At 45.9% G+C, this 16,275-nt stretch overlaps 1 protein-coding gene across 1 annotated transcript; it reads left to right on the top strand.

Moving 5' to 3' along the window:
* Positions 1 to 1,313: 1,313 nt before the first annotated feature.
* On the top strand, positions 1,314 to 5,115 carry TMEM52 (transmembrane protein 52). The gene is made up of 4 exons (XM_041463659.1): positions 1,314 to 1,530; positions 2,286 to 2,330; positions 3,547 to 3,716; positions 4,051 to 5,115. Exons 2-4 carry the CDS (start codon positions 2,299 to 2,301, stop codon positions 4,359 to 4,361), a joined length of 513 nt encoding a protein of 170 aa, XP_041319593.1. The 5' UTR covers positions 1,314 to 1,530; positions 2,286 to 2,298; the 3' UTR covers positions 4,362 to 5,115.
* Positions 5,116 to 16,275: the final 11,160 nt, after the last annotated feature.

Below are 16,275 nucleotides of genomic sequence, written 5' to 3'. Positions count from 1 at the left end.
CCATTCTGCTTTCAAACTGAGTTTTGCAACTGTGACCACTCTTGGGTCCCTGGATAAAAACTCGTGCTTTCAGATTTGGATCTAAAAGCAAACATGAACTTCGTGGCACTGATGCAGTTCTGGTTTAATGAGCAATTCACACCCCCATGTATGATCTTCATAATCCTTAAGGGCAAACCCAGCTCACTGGTAAAGCAGAGAGTGAGACAGTGACACTGGTGTCATCCACATTTATTAATTCATGTTCTGCTTCTCCAGAAGTGATTTCAGCTATTTCTTCACATGTATGAGCACAGGTTTCCCTAAATGAGCAATGGCCCCATGACCCTGAGCAGTGCTGGAGGAAAACACTGCAGTCACTTTGTCACATGCCACTGCTGAGCCTGGAAACATTGGCTTTCAGTTCTAGGAATCAGAAGTAGGGAACATAGGGAATACAGGGAATATCACCTGGTGCTTCCCAGGCATTGTGTCCATTGGTGCTCCCCATGGAGTGGCTGCCCCAGGATTGTGCTGGGCTGGCCCTGACAGGACACCAGGTGCCACCAAAGCCACTCCATCACTGCCTTCCTCAGCTGGACAGGGAGGAGAATACAACAAAGGCTCATGGGTGGAGAAAAGGAATTTCTACATTTGAAACGTTCGACACATCAGTAAAACAGCCTGGAGCACACTGATCCTAAGAGCAGTCAATTCCTTTTCAGTCATGTTTCATGTCCTTTAACAAGGCTGGTTTTAGAAGGGGAAATTATCTGCTCTTCTAAACGTTTGTTTCTGACTCATATATTTCATACCGGGTTTCTCATTCCTTTATTTCTCCTTCAAGTCCCTCTGACACAGCAGGGGCTCCGGGGTGTGTCCAGCTGCTGCACACCTGATGGGTTCTGCTCTGTAAGAGCACCGCCCGCAGTCCCGAAGCGCTCCGGGGAAATCTCTGCAAGCGGAGCTCTCCCCCTGTACCCTGCCCTGACCCCGGGCTGGGCAGGCAGGGACAGGGACAGGGACAGGAGTAGGGGCAGGGATAGGGACAGGGATAGAGACAGGAACAGGGACAGGGACAGGAGCAGGGACAGGGATAGGGATAGGGACAGGAGCAGGGGCAGGGACAGGGATAGGGACGGGGCAGGGGGACAGAGGGAGAGCTGCCACCAAGAGTTGCCTTTGCTCTCCCAGAACTGGGCCTCCCGCGGGCGGGCGGGGGCAGCGGGGCCGGGCGGGGCGGTCCTGCCCGCTCCTGCCCGCTCCTGCCGTGGGACAGGCCGCGCGGCTCTGCCCCCCGGGATGATGCCGGTTATTTATTGCGCTGCCCAGCACGGGCCGGCCCCAGGGCTCGGTGTCCCCTTTCAGCGCCGGCCGCGTGTCCTTGAGGGGGCTCCCGGCGCTCCCGGACACCGCCCGCAGCCCGGAGCCTCCCGAGCACGGCACAAGGAGACGAGGCACTTCTCCTCTGGCCACCTGCTGACCCAGCCCCGGGTTCCCCCTTTCCTAGGCACCGCTCTGTTCTGGGAACAACTGTGAGAACTCTGCCCGGTGAGTAACCACTGCCTGTTCCCAAACCTTCCCCACCGTGACCAAGTGACATTCCCACGCCTGAACGGTGACTTGCTCGTGGCCATCCCTTACAGCTTCTTTTTTGATCTCTAAGACAGTCAGCAACTTTTAAATTTCACTTGGCTGCCCTTGCTCTGTGGACTGAGGTGAATGGTTCTGTCCCAAGACGACTCCCAGGTGTCACTTCTGAGCAGTTTGCAGAGGCTGTCCTGTGGTCAGAGCCATTGTTCTGGCACAGGAAATCCATTGCAGGAGGTTCAGTACACACAACCCTGCTGAAATGGCACAGGAGCTGTTCTCCTCCTTTTGTACTGCACTAGAGCTGAAAAAAGCCATTTCTGGCTGCATTGGAGCTATGGAAAAAATAACGTTAAAATATCTGGGGACACAAGCACTTGTCCAGACCAGCATTTTCAGACAGGCCTCTGCTATGAGGCACCTTTAAATAACAGTTACCTTTAAATAACACTGATTTGGCTTTTTGGGAATCCTGCACGAGTCATTCTCTCTCCCAAGCAAGAGTAAAGCACCACTCAATAAAAAGATTTATTGATTCAGAAGCAACTTTTACAGTGGGATTATTTGCATGTTCTCATCTGGAGTAATGGCACAACCATGAAGAACAATCCAAAGTGGTTTTGCTCTGAGTGCTTTCCCTTTTCCACCCCAGGGAAGTGCATTCCCTGTCCTACATGCACTGTTTAAATGAGTGAATCATCTGCCTTCCTTCACAGATGCCCTCAGAACATGTCTGATTGGACAAGTCTGTGGTATGTCTGGTAAGTTGGCTTTTAATCTTCCTAACCCAGCAGCATTTGGCAGTTTTGATGAGCAGCACAGGATCAGGGAAGGGTTTCTCTGTTTTCAGAGGAATGGCCTGGATGAGGCCAGGGGAGATTGGGTGTCAGGTGGGGACCAGCATTCACTGAAGGCTGTGTCATCTTTCCCTTCTGAGTACTCTGGAGTTGAACTCCAGGGCTTGTTTGTTCTTCCTAAATAGCCAGAGCCTTGCTGGCTCTTCTCACAGGGCAGCTTCCAGCAGGGATTTGCTGGGCCCTGGCCCTGCCCCATCCCCGGCTCACTCCCTTCTACGGGACAGGGACAGGGACAGGGACAGGGACAGGGACTGTCACCCTCTGCTGAGCTTCCCCTCAGAGCTCCAGGAGCACAGAGCTGAGCACAGCCTGCTGGGAGGGGCAGACTGGGACAAGAGAGAGAGAGGATTCCCAGCAGGATTCATCTCCTACCTTGCACGTGGTCTCGGTGCCCTGACATTGTTTTCACAGTTGCCCTTCTGTCCATACATTGGCTTTGGTGGCAGCACACAGAGGGAGTTGATTACTTCACCTCCTTCAGTCTGGAGCAGTTTTGGTTGATACACAGAGCTGTTTAAAAAGACACAGTTAACAAAAATAGATTGAGAAGGCTTCTAAAAGCCTCCACGAGAAGAGGGGGTTGGATTGAGAAACTGAGGGGTGGGAAGGTGGAGTTTCAGTGGAGAGGGGAACCTGAAACACAGGTATATCAGTCTAGCTACATTGTAAATTGTTAAATTATTAACCTCCTTAAGCAATAGCTAGAGATAGAATTGTGTTTTCAAGGCATAAATATAATTTAATATAATATCATTTCCATGCTCATTTATAAAGAGAGAGCCTAGACTTGTGGAAATTCATTTTTCTATTTCCCTCCAAGTACAAACCCTCTCTTGCTGTGGAAAGCAGAACCATTCTCCCTGCACAGAAGTTGAAAATAAGCAAAAATAGTGAAATGTTACTGCACCTGTGAGCCAGAATGGGTTGTACTTACAAGCAGTAGTTCTTCAACTCATGATGAGTGTTAATGATCCAACTTTCTAATCCAGGATCCAGCACCCATTCAGAACTCAAGCAAGGAGGCTTGGCCTGCCTTCTGACCATTTTCAGTGAAATTATATTCTGGTTCAGAAGCAGTAAAACATAAGCAGTGGAATGGAGGTGTTTCCCCCTCTTTCAGGCTGATCTTGCTGATGGTGTTCCTGCTCCTGCTCTGCGGGGTCTCAGCGAGCTGTGTCAAATTCTGCTGCCGGAAGAAAAGGCTTCCAGTGGAGACCTTCCCTCGGCACCCTTGTGAGCTGACAGTGATTGGCATTGACAGTGACAGCACTGCCCACAGCACAGTGACCTGTGAGTATCCTGGTGGCACCTCCTCCACGGAGCACTGCTCCTGGGCCTGTGCCTGGAGCTGTGTCCAGCCCCTGCAGGAACAGGAATTCCCAGTGAGCTCCCAGAACAATTTCCAGCCCCACAGGGTGGGCACAAGAGGGGAAGGGAGGGATCAGGGTGACAGTGAGTGACACTGAAGACCAGGAGTGACTATATGGACAGCTTTAGTATACAGTGCATTTGTTCTGAAAACACAAAAGTCTGTAATTTCCTGGAAAAAAGCAGGATTAGCGCTTCATATATCAGTGTCCCATGCAGGTGTTTAATTTTTATTTTTAATTCTTTTTCTTCACAGCATACAGCTCATGGCAGTACCCTCCAAGTGTCCAGATTCCCTTGGTATTTGTGGATATGGATAAGAACACTGTGTCCCCTCCAGCCTACAGCCTCTATGCCATGGACCTGCCACCTTCCTATGATGAAGCTGTTCAAATGGGAAAGCAAGTGGCACGGACAAACCAGAAACTTGATGACATCCCTGAACAGGTGACATCACGTGGGCTGAATCCCAGCCAGTCCCCACCTGACACAATCAACAGAGATCCAGCAACACAGGCAAATTCAGAAGATTCAGAAGATGCCAGGAAAGAACAGCCACAGGTCTGACTCAGTTCAGATGGGGAGAAAAGTAAGGGAAGGACTGTAAGAGTTAAAGAAGACATGAAGAGTTTGGGTTTCTAAGTAGGTTATGATGGAAAGATATTTCTTCTCATGCCCTTGTAATGATTTGTCAGAAGAAATGTTTTCTGTGACTGCTGTAATCCCCTGGTAAAGCTTCTTCAAGGATATGAAATGAGGTAAAAGGGCAGCAGTTTAAAAATGCCTGTAAAAGTGGGACGTGAATGCGTGTTCATCTTCTGATAAAAAAATTGTTCCTTGTGTCCAGCAATAAAAAAGGTCAGGAGAATTTTGCCACCTTGGGAATACACACTCAGAACAGCACAAACAGGAAGCTGTTGTACTAGAACAGAAGTTTCCCAAGCTGGAGTGTTGAAGGGGGAATCCCAGCAAGTGACACTGAACAACCTCTGTGGTTTCTCTTCTTTTGAGAACACCAACTGCCCAGGAAACTGCTGAGGACAAAGTGCTGCACAGTGGCTCGTGTTCCTCAAGGAGCAGGAAGATGCCAGGACAGGAGAGCGTGGAGGGAAATGCTTTGTGCTGTTTCACACCTGCACAAAGGGAATGAGGCAGATGAGACACGACACTTCTGTGCTGGTGGTGGTCATGAGACCCCAAGGGATTGTTTTTGAGGTTCTATAAATCTTTCCATTTCTATTTTTCGAGATGTGTTGCCTTGTGGGTGGGTTCCCTTTGCTATTTATTTTTTCCAGATAAACTACACATTAATTCCAAAGAGACACCTGCACACATGGTTTGGTATTATTGATATTTCAAATATTCATCAAGTATTTCAAATATTTCAAAGGTACCTTTATATTTTGTTATCTGCTCAGGTGTCAGGGTCTCAGGCAGCACAGGAAAGAGAAATCACAGGTTCCTGGCAGCTTTTACCAGTTCAGCACATGGACAAGCTCAGGAATGAGCAGGGTGACACAAAACATGCTTGTGCTGAGCCATCCAGAATAAGTTAGAGATACAAATACCACAGTACAGGCTGGGCAGAGGTTCAAAGAAAATACTCTTAGGGATGGCTCTTCGTGAAGTACTGATAGAGGGATAACTGCTGAGCATCATTTTAGATCTGGGAGCTTGGAGCTGATTACAGCAGTAGCAGCCCAGACAAAAATACGGGCTCCAGAGGAAGGGTTTTTAATGCCAGCTCTTTCCCATATTCCAAATGGTCCAAATTTTGTCCACTCCTGAGCAGTGATTTTCTTTGAATCCACTTTATCAAGGTGCTAATCTGGCTGCTTTAAGGACATGAGCAATTGCCAGGGTGGCTCATTGCTCTGGGTAAGAGCAGCAAGCAAAGCCTGAGCACTCGGTGCTATTAGTGAATGTAGCATAAATTTAGGTGTCTGTCATTAACAGGCAGCAGAAGTGGTGGGCACAAAAGCCTGCACAGCTTTTAGAAGACTGTTATTTTCTGACAACCATTACTGCAAGAAGTGCCCTGGAAATGAGCAGTAATGATTTAAAAATGAAGATCTCTGCCAGCCACAGGCCCGAGATGCTGCTGCAGAGTCATGTGTGAGCTGTCCATGACTCTGGCTCCCCAGGGAAGGGTCACTTCTATATTTAACTTGCATGTAACTTACTATGAGGGTTGACTGGTGCAACAAATCTGCTTCTCTGTGTCTCCTCTCTGTCATCCTTCATTATATTTCTGACGTTTTATTCTTTCCTTATCTGTGTCAAGATGGAGGCTGGGCACAAGCCAGGGTAACTATTTGGATGTCTCTGGCTGGAAGGGCAATATATGCCCAATTCTGGATGTCTCCAAGCCATAAATACAACAGATGTATTTTTATTTATTGAACTTTTCCACAGCACTCAGAACGAAGCCTCTGCCCTCCCGAAGAAGGAATTAACGCCGGAGGGAAATGGCTGAGCGCTCCCTCCCAAACAGAGACGGGAATTCAAAGGCAGGCGAGGAAAGCACCGCGGCTGACACAAGAGGGCAGTCCCTCCCTTCTGGCTGTGCAGCAGCAGCAGAACCATGGGCTGCAGTGCCCTGCCTCGTGCCCTGCAGCGCTGCACGGGACCTGCCGGGCTGCCAGCTCCCTTCTCCTTGGTCACGGGAGATGCCAGACCCCAGGATGCCTGTGAGTTCCTAGGAAAAGGCATCACCTGGTGTTTCTTCTCTAGCACTTAAGGAAAAATCTTGTGTTTTGCACAGGTTCTTGCCTTGTAATGTAGCTCATTAATTCAGAAATTGTTAACTGCCCCAATCAGCCCTCAGGAACACAGACTTCCCTCTGCACACAAAAGCAGTTTGCTGTGTAACCTTCTAAGTTAGGAAATTAATACAGGCTTCCTTCTCCAGAGCCTAAGGGTGATGCCATGCTGGAGTCCTTCTTGCAAGGGAGGGTTGAAGAGATCCCTCATCTCTACACAGCTTCTGTTTCATGGAACAGGTAGAACTTCACATTTTTGAAACCTACAGTTCTCTATGACTTTGCTTGAAATCGGTCAGTGGATTCAGAAGTTATGAGTTGGGTGTGCAGAGTGGAAGGAAGGTAAGCAGAACACGGATTTGGAATTTGTGATTCCAAAGCCTTGCTTCCAGAAGAAAGCAGTTTTAAAAAGAACACCAGGGGGAGGCTGGTCCCACAGCAGGGTAGAGGCTTGGCATGATGCAGGATCTCAGAATTCTCATTTGTCAGGCTGGTGGTTTTCACCAGCACTAGATCTATTCAAGTCTGATTATATCCACACAAGCTTTGTGACATCTCTAAGGGAAAAGCCCCTCTCTGTAATTACCCAAAGTGCATTTTTAATTGTGATTTCTATTCGGTCCTCAGTTTGGCACTGTTCAGCATGCAATTTCTCTTCTCTCATTTGTTCAAAATGATCATTTTGTCAGTTATTTTCTGCTGTTCTTTGCTGGCTGTGTGAAAGAGCTTGTGCTGGGGAGATGGACTGCTGAGGCTGGAGCCTCCATCACTGTCTCTCCTCTCACACATGCACTCGAGCACTTGTGCTCAAAAGGAAAATGCAGCCATGGAAGTAAATTTTCTCAATAATTCATGGGCTTTATAGCCCAGAGCAAATTATACCTTGGCTCTGTCATGAATCTCAGGCTGCAAATCCCTTTATAGCCAAGCTCGTTAACAACAGAAGTAAAGTGGTACCTCTAGAATGGCTTTGATAATTGATGCATTATAATCTTTGGAGAGTATTTAGTGGTAAACCTGCAGCATCCAGACTGAGCCATCAGTGGGGTCTGGATGGAGGAAAAGTCAGAGAAAAAACCATTTCTTTGTTTGCCTCGCAGTTGCCTTTGTCTGCCTCAAACAGCTCAGGTTTGGTTGCTTTGTTTTCTAACTCATTTTGTCTTTATCAGCTGCAGTTTTTGAGGGAAAAGGATCACTGCTGCTGCCAGGACAGATGAGTGGGACACTGGAGGCAAAACCTGCTCACTTATGGAACAAAATATCTCTGCTACAACCACTCTCCATACTCTTGGCTGTCTCCTGGTTCTAATCCTCTTTACCTGTTAGAACTCTTTTTGCTTAGGGAGACACTGACTAATTTTGCTGCAAGTAGCAGAGGTTCTTTCCTTCACCCACAATTAAAATTCAAACTGCAAGAGAAGCCTTGGAATCCTTTTCAGAGCAGAAGATGAAAACAAAGTATCACAGGGGAATTGTGCTCTTAAAACTGGAGAAGACAATAAATGTTTTATGAAATTCTACATCCTAAGGTCAAACTCAATGCAAAAAAAAATTGCTTAGGTGCAAACCCACATTGCTGGGAAAACATTTTGTTCTGGTCAGTCAAAATTTAGAATATAAAATGCCAGACTGCTCTCTTTTTATCTTACTGGAAGGAAAAAGGGGCCTGTAGAAAAGAATGCAGACTTTCAAAGATATTTCAATTTTTTTTTTTAAATAACAAAGCTCACCTTGGGCACTCAGAGAAAGGAGCAAATCAATTTCTATTTCAAACATAGAAATGAATCTGCAAACCTGAATCTATGTTAAAGTACTTAACTTTTACTCATTTTTTTTACCCTGCTTTCCCAAGTAGCTCAAAAACGAAACCAAAGAGAAGAGCCTGATGGTGAGCTCTTATTTGTGCATTGGGTTTTTTCCATGCTAGGAGTTTATGGCATAACTGCTTCCCTCCACAAGTGAGGAAGTGCAGTGCCAAGGTCCAAGTACTGACCTGGGAACCCACTTTGGTGACTTTTCTGGCACAGGCTTCCCACACGACACTGGTCTGTAGAACAGGGACGTAGCTCTGCCTTTTCTTGCACAGAATTTGGAGGATGAATACACTGAGCGTGGGCTGCGCTGTCACATTGAAATACAGGTACAGTCAGAGCATGATGAACTTTGTGTGGGACATGAAGTGCAGGAAAAATCCTCCCCGCTCCCTCCCCCTCTTAAGGGGCGAATCTGGAGAAGAAACTCGGGCAAAGTGTGAGATTTAGAAAGAGCCCCTGGACTTCAGGTGCCTCATCACAGCATTCCTAGGTGGGGAGAGAGGCAAGGTTTGCTCTGCTCCACTGGAAAGGTTTCTTTCCCCAAAAATCCTGCCAGGCAGCTGTGCTGAAGGTGGGAGAAGCTGCTCTGCCCCGCACTTAAGGTCACCCCAGCTGGGTTTGAAGGCAATCGAGCTGTGATTAGCCGGCAAAGCAGAAGGCCATAAAAATAAACACTCCGTGTGTGTTTGGAGAAGGTTTCCTCCGCCCTTGGCTGGGCTGCCTGCTCCCAGCAGATGGGGGAAGTGAGCCGGAGTGGCCCCGGTGAAGGTCGGCTGGGCAGACTGCAAGGCCAGCACACAGCAGCAATTACATTTAGTGCGATTATTTGGAGGAAAAAATCATGGTATGCTTTAATTCCTTACTTATTTAGTATATAGACTTTCACCTCTTGATAAAAGGCTCACAGTACCTGCTGTAAAAAACGGAAATTCAAATGGCTTGGGCCATCTGGGAAATAAAAAAGTGTGTGTTTGGTTATTTTCCACTCTAATAATGAGGAAAAAATTCGATGATAATGAGTAGGGTTATCTCTCAACCAAGAAACATCCTGGAGTGGGACAGACCCCAGGTCTACCACAGATCCTGGGCATCTAGATAGCTTTCAATGTCTCTGCCTCTATTTTCCATGGATAAACAATTCTAGGATGCAGAGGTTGGAAGGGACCTTTGGACATCCCCCAGTCCAGCCCCTGCTGCTCACTGGGGCCTGCCAGAGCAGCTTGCCCTGCCCACTGTGGCTCTGAACCCTCCAAGGATGCAGATCTCACTGCCCCTCTGGGCAACCTCTTCTACTGTCTGACCCCTTATAGTGAAAATAGGAAATTTTGGATTGTTGGAGTGGAATTTCCTGTATTTGGGATTGTTCCTACTGCTTCTTACTGTGCAAGCTGGTGCCCAGTGAGAAAAGTCTGCCTCTGTCTTCTTTATCCTTTCCCCCCAGGTGTTTATACACATTTATAGATCCCTCCTGTACCACCTCATCCTGAGGCCAAAGACTCCCAGCTTGCTCATCCTTCCCTCACACGTCAGACGCTTCCATGCCTTAATCATCCAAATATTTAACTCCATCTTTTCTCCAACTTGTCTAAACCATCCAGGAATTTCCCCTGAATCCCAGCGTGCCGTTTAATGGATTTCTCCTGCCTGTGCAGTAAGGAGCTGCAGAAAGCAGAGCGTGAAGTCCCCCGTGGATGCCTGTCCCTGTGCCTCTGCCCTGGCTGGCGGCGGTGCCACCTGGGCACGGGGTGATTGCAGGGCTGGCACTGCCATTGCATCAGCTCACGCAGCCAGGGAGTGTGTGACACCGCGAGCTGTGACAGCGGCCACCTCGGCGTGGCCCCACGGGAAGGGGAGAGCCAAGGTGAAACCAGAGCAAGATGAATGTTTAATCAGAAGTGGATAAGCTGCTGGAACAGGAAAAAGAAATGCAACCTCCCTCCTGCTTTGCACAGGGCTTTGGGTGGAAGGTGCTACAGAAATACCCCTCCTTTGGGAGACCACGCTTTAGAAGCACAGGAAATTGCCTGGATTTAAAAAAAGGAACACAAGGAATAATGCTTTTCCAGGCCAGAGAAGGAACAGAGATTTCCCTTCCTTTCTCTAGTTTATCACATTGTCACCAACAACAAAACTGTGTTTCATCAGAGCTTGGCCTTGCTCCCCCAGGTTTCAATCAAAATGGTTATTGATGAAAAACCTTAAGGGAATTGTAGCTAGAGATGCTGCAAACCCACTGCTCAGTGCTGTGCCAGAGTAATTGTAAGGAAAATTCAAAGTTTCTCATTGATTTCTACCTCTTGATTTCCTAACATATCCCACTGTTTTAGGTACAAAACCTACACCCCAAAATCTCCAAGATTTAATCAGTGTTCAAGATACCAGGTAACACACATTACTGTAATAGCACAACAAAATCAGGACAAGGATAATTAGAGCATCTATGGAATTTGTTTGGTGACTTCTTCATCCATTCATAACTATAAATCATGAAAGTGCAAGTGTGTACACGTGTCTAATCACACACAGTCCTTCTTCCTGTTCCCTCCCATTTTTGTGACCAGGCCTGCTCCTTTCAGGCTCCTTGGTGCCTCTTCCCTTTGTAACTCTGTGCAGTCATGGACCCATGGACCTGTGGTTAATCCTGATACCCAAACTGGCTCCTCTGAGTCTGAAACAACATTCAGAGAAATGAAACTAAAATAAAGGCAGTTTCTCATCCATCTGGAGATGGGTGGGGGCTGGAAGAGGCAACTGCTAGGTCCAAAAATCAGATTGTTCTTTATGACATGAGCCCCAAACCACAGGTGGGGATATAGAAGGGTCTTTCTTCAAATCTGCATGTTTGAACCCTAGTGATTTACATCTAAAGCTGTGGCTGCATATTCTTGAGTTCAGGGAAGGCTCCAGTATAAAATCTCTGGCACAGGAAGTTCAGCTTCCTCTCCAGATTTCCTTCCTCCACCTCCTAATATGCAGAACAGCAGGGAACTCGCTTTGGTCCTGCCAGTGCAAGTGCAAACTCTCAGGACTGCAGAGCAGTTTGAGTTTATGGCCAACACCTCCAGCTCAAGGGTTCAAGGGAGGCAGCACAGACCAGTGGCTCTTGGTGACAACACTTAATCCCCAAATATCCCCAAGTGCTGAGCTGTGTTTGGTACCTGCATGGGAAGCTGCACCCAGGCCCTCAGCAAACATGATCAACAAGGGTGACACTCAGTGACATTCAAACCATTTCCACAGTCAAACTCTCACTGATGACACTGAGCATCAACCAAAGGCAGAAATTCAGCCATCATGTAACTTTGCTACAATTACAAAGTAAGAAAAACTGTGGGAAAGCAGGTTTGGATCCAGTCAATGCCTAAATTATCACTAATTATAACAGGCTAATTTCACTTTCTAGATTTTTATCTAGGCTTTGGTGTCCTTTAAAAACAGCCTGCTAGACTTCAGGCCAAGGGTCAGGCAGTTCAATTGCCCAGTTTGAGCCTCAAACTAAAACAGGAGAAATGTGAACAGCATTACAGCTGGAAGCTGATGTGAAGTTTGCTGGAAGAATGGCAATGTCTGAGCATGGCACAACGTTAGAGACCTCTGAGCTACGTCTGTAGGAACAGCATCTGTGCATCTGTGTGCAGAGATCCTCAGCAGCATCCCAGAAACAAAATGCCACGGAGTGGGGCACTCACCAGGGCTAAACTGAAGTATGGCAAGGCACTGATGCAGCTCATGATGCTTCCAGTTCTGGAATCTGATGCAGCTCATGATGTTCCAGTCCGTGGGGCTCTCTCTGGGATGTGTGGCCCTGCTCGCAGTGCACAGTGCACGTATTCCCTGCAGGAATTCTCTGCAGGTGTACCAACCCAGCAGGCTGTGCCTGCAGAGTGTGACTCAGCTCCACCAGGCCGAGGTTACTCCATCCCCAGCCCCTCTCCTGAACAGACCCTGCCACACTGGGAGGGAACAGAGGCAGCACCTGCCCCAGTGCCTTTCACAGCACAGCTGGAGCAGCCAGAGCGCAGTGAGAGGGGACAGCACCTGCAGGCCCAGCCCCTGCAGGACAGCCAGGACTGTGCTGGGCAGGGGGCTGGGAACAGGACAGGCAGCTCTGCCACCCCCCTGCATGGGGTCTCTGTTCCCAAGACCCCCCTCACCTCTGACTGCCAGACAGAAATACACAGGCCTGGCTTCAGCAAGTGCAGAAATAACCTCGGGCAGCCATGCAGACAGAGCAGAGCACTGCCCTTGGCTCCTCTCTGCCAGCTCTCCCAGGAGACACGTGCTGCCAACGTCCAGCTGGGCTGGAAAAATGCCACCATCGGAAAGCACAGACAGGGGAGTCACCTCAGTGCCATCACATGGACAGGGGAGTCACCTCAGTGCCATCACACGGATAAGGGCAGTCACCTCAGTGCCACCATACAGACAGGGCAGTCACCTCAGTGCCATCATAGAGACAGGGCAGTCACCTCAGTGCCACCACAGTGGGCTGGGCTGGGCAGCAGGAAGGGGTTAAACCCACGAGTCACCTGCCACTTCATACAAGCAAACAGCAAAGAGTCCTTGAGTTTCAGTCACATCCAGATGCTCAAAGTGAGAGATTAATAAATAATAAATAGGAGTAGCATCAGTTACAAATGCCAAAGGGGGATGATGTCTCTGGATGCATTTCTGCTGACTGGTGCATATTAGGAAACCACAGAGTGCTTTTAGCTTTGACTCCAACATTAATTTTGGCAGCGGAAAGAGGTTTTATTAAAAGTACTGAAAATGTCATTCATCTTTATTCGTATTACATTTGTTACAAGGATTTAAACCCCAATATGGAACTATGGGGAGAAGAAAAAATTGAAATTGACTCATCTGATCATAAAAATAAATGGAACTCTAAACATGTTTTAAATAGTAAGTACATTTGGGTATTATATTTCTAATACTGGAAGGTGGTGCTGATATGAACTGTTTTTCATGGTTTGTTTTTTCTCTAAGGGGTTCTTTCTGAACCCCTTATAAACTAAATTATTTGTAGGTATGCTATGATGGTAGCCCATAATCCATAGGGGAAAAATAAATAAAAGGTCGAAATGTGAAGAATTGAAACTATTCAATTATTATTTTAAAATATTAAATTCAAGGAAACAAAACCATTCTTAGAAGTACTACCCAGTAATCTAAGAGATTTGAAATCCTGATCTAAGTCCATTTACTAAAAATTGTCTTTTTGTCTATTTTAGTTAATGCTGAATAGTACATTGATAATGCTGGATCTTTTCTAGGATGTTCCCAAGCTGAGGTTAGTGGGGAATTTAAGTTACTTGCAGTTTAGTACCCCTAACCTGAAATCCAGATTTTTCTGCTGCAAATGCAAAATTTACAAAATGAAAAAAAAAAAAAAAATTCTGATTCAAATCCCTACTGGCAGCACTGTGGCAGAAACCACAAAAGCCCAGTGGCCTTTCTGTTTTATGGGATTGGCACAACACCACCAGAAATGGAAGAGCTGATTTCCAGCTGTGACAGTGCTTGAGTAAAAATGTCTTTAATCAAGCATCACCTCTCAACACACAATAATCACCTACAAGTAGGTTTTATTCTCTGGTCTGAAACTGGATTGTTCAGCGAGTGAAAAGTTAAAGATTTTTTGAGAACACTGGGTTTTTATGGGTTTTCTTCCTAGCTTTGTGTTTGTTCATGATAATGTTATCACTGGGGAAAGGGGGTGGTTTATGTTACTTGGAGTATCTATTTTTTAATGTATTTCTTGACTCTTTGCAACTTCTTAGTCCAGACTTGTTTGTGTTTTAAGGTTTATAAAAATATTTCCCATCAAAATTATTTCTTCAATAAATATTTTGGCTTGACTAAGCAAAACTATACATGTAGAGGGGCTTATTTTTTTCCATTATATGTAATTGTCTTTGTATAAATCTAAATTTCATTGTTGTTTATTTACTAAAACATTCATTCAGCCTCTGAAAATCCAACTGTTTTGGCTGTTTGTACTTTGTCAGTTCTCTTGAGCAGTGGCTAGAGAGATGTCACACTTTATGTAAGTTTTGTTTTGCTGCTTGGAAAAATGAATTTTATAAGCATGTTCTCTGTACCAGGTCCTCCCAAGGAAGGGTTTCACAGAATTGCTGACAAATGGTTTAAGATTTGGGATATTTACTGTAACTGTAAGATCCCAGAGATCACAGGAAAGTTCTCTTTTTTGTGCATTTAGAATGCAGCCCAGCCCCTTGCTTGAAGGACATGAGAACTTGGCTGTAAGTTCTTTCATTCTGAGCAGCAGCTGAACTGTGTTTTGCTTGGTTCCAGCACATTTTCCCAAATAAATATTTATTTTTGGAGTATGGGATGTAACCATCACTGAACTTACTCATTTTATTACCTACTGCAATTCCATTAATGCCTACTGAACTTTCCAAGCACACCTTCTCTGTGGCAATGAGGCTTTGTTTGACTTCACAGGGGTTCTCCAAGGACAGTGGTACAAGTCCCCTGACCATGAATATTTTTGTTTTATAGCTGCATTTTTGTTTGCAGCAGCACTGAAGTTCTCCTTCAGCTGCAGGTCAGGCTCTTTGAGAGAACAGAAATGGTTGGCAGCAGCTTCCTTAGGACATGCAGCTGTGCCCACTTTCCCACACTGCTCTGTCAAGGATGGAAGAATGGGATGGGAGCTCCATGGGAATCTGACACACAGCAAGGTGAGCAAATTCTTTCTTGTCTTTGAAGGTATTTCAAACATCACCACAGGTCTGGTGTGTCTGACATCATGGAAAGTTTAGTAGCTAGGTTGAATTCTCAGTGTGGATTCTAAACTCCCAGCATCTCCTGAGTCCCAGCTGTTTTTCTGTTTGTTGCTCAATGAACCCCTTGAGGAAAGTCCCTTTAAGTGGGGAAATATGAGGCTTTAATGGGGAAATATGAGGTTTTAATGTGGAAATATGAGGCTTTAAGCTCAAACTGCTTGATCAGCCTTCATGCAACCCAAATGTTACCTACTTAAAGGAAGACCTGCATGTGTGCAATTGGTTGGGTGTGTTTACAGATGTGTGAAAACACACAATGCAGAATCTGATTTCTAAGATGATTATAACAATTCCCTCTGTTGCTATTATATTATTTTCCAAGAGCAACAAAGGACCTTTAAAAGCCAAGCTACAGCTTGCAAGTTTAAAGGTACAGCAAAAATGTCAACTCATAATAAATACTTGAGTACAAAGGAAAACCAGAATAATCCCCAGCACATGGAAAAGAGCTCTGATACAATTCTGATTCTAGGAAAAAAACACTCAGAGCTATTCTTTTGGCTCTCTCAAGATGGATTTGTTTAAATAGAATGAAAAAAAAAAAGATAATTGGTGTTTGGTAAGTGCATAAGCATGCTCATACCAACCTGTTTAAGCTTCAGAGTTGAAAGATGAAAAAAAAGAAAAGTTCAGAACACAGCTCTCCCAGCAGAGAAGTTTTGTGATTTGCTGAGTAAGTATCCACACAGATTACCAAAGTCCGTATTTGTGTCACACTGTAGGATTGTATTACAGCATAAAATCAGGTGCTGACTGTGAGGAACAGCAGATCCAGGTTCAAGCAACACCAACATTTCATCTCCCTTCTTTCCATAAAGTGCTGGGTGTTGGTGGCCAAAGAATTTCACATCACTCTGCATCAGCTCCTATGTCTAAGACAACAGTATTTGTAATTTTTTGGCTTTGGAAAATGCTACAAGTTCTGCCAAACATAGGAACTAGGAATAAATTTGTATTATTGTTGAAGTGAGAGATACCTGTGGCACTGATTTTTTTAAATGGGTCACAAGGGAATAGGAGCAAGGTTTTTTCCCTGGAAATGATAGCACCTCCAGCCATAATTTGTGAGAAAACAAGATTAGAATTTGTG

Source organism: Pyrgilauda ruficollis, unplaced genomic scaffold (assembly GCF_017590135.1).
Source record: "Pyrgilauda ruficollis isolate IOZ18807 unplaced genomic scaffold, ASM1759013v1 scaffold169, whole genome shotgun sequence".
NCBI classification, from domain to species: Eukaryota; Metazoa; Chordata; class Aves; order Passeriformes; family Passeridae; genus Pyrgilauda; species Pyrgilauda ruficollis.
Note: the sequence above shows the minus strand (reverse complement) of the source record. Positions and strands in the feature narration are given on the sequence as shown.

Coding starts and splice junctions, on each gene's coding strand:
- TMEM52 (XM_041463659.1), top strand. CDS start 2,299: ATGTCTGATTGGACAAGTCTGTGGTATGTCTG. Junction 2,331..3,546: donor ACAAGTCTGTGGTATGTCTG/GTAAGTTGGCTT, acceptor CCCCTCTTTCAG/GCTGATCTTGCTGATGGTGT. Junction 3,717..4,050: donor TGCCCACAGCACAGTGACCT/GTGAGTATCCTG, acceptor TTTTCTTCACAG/CATACAGCTCATGGCAGTAC.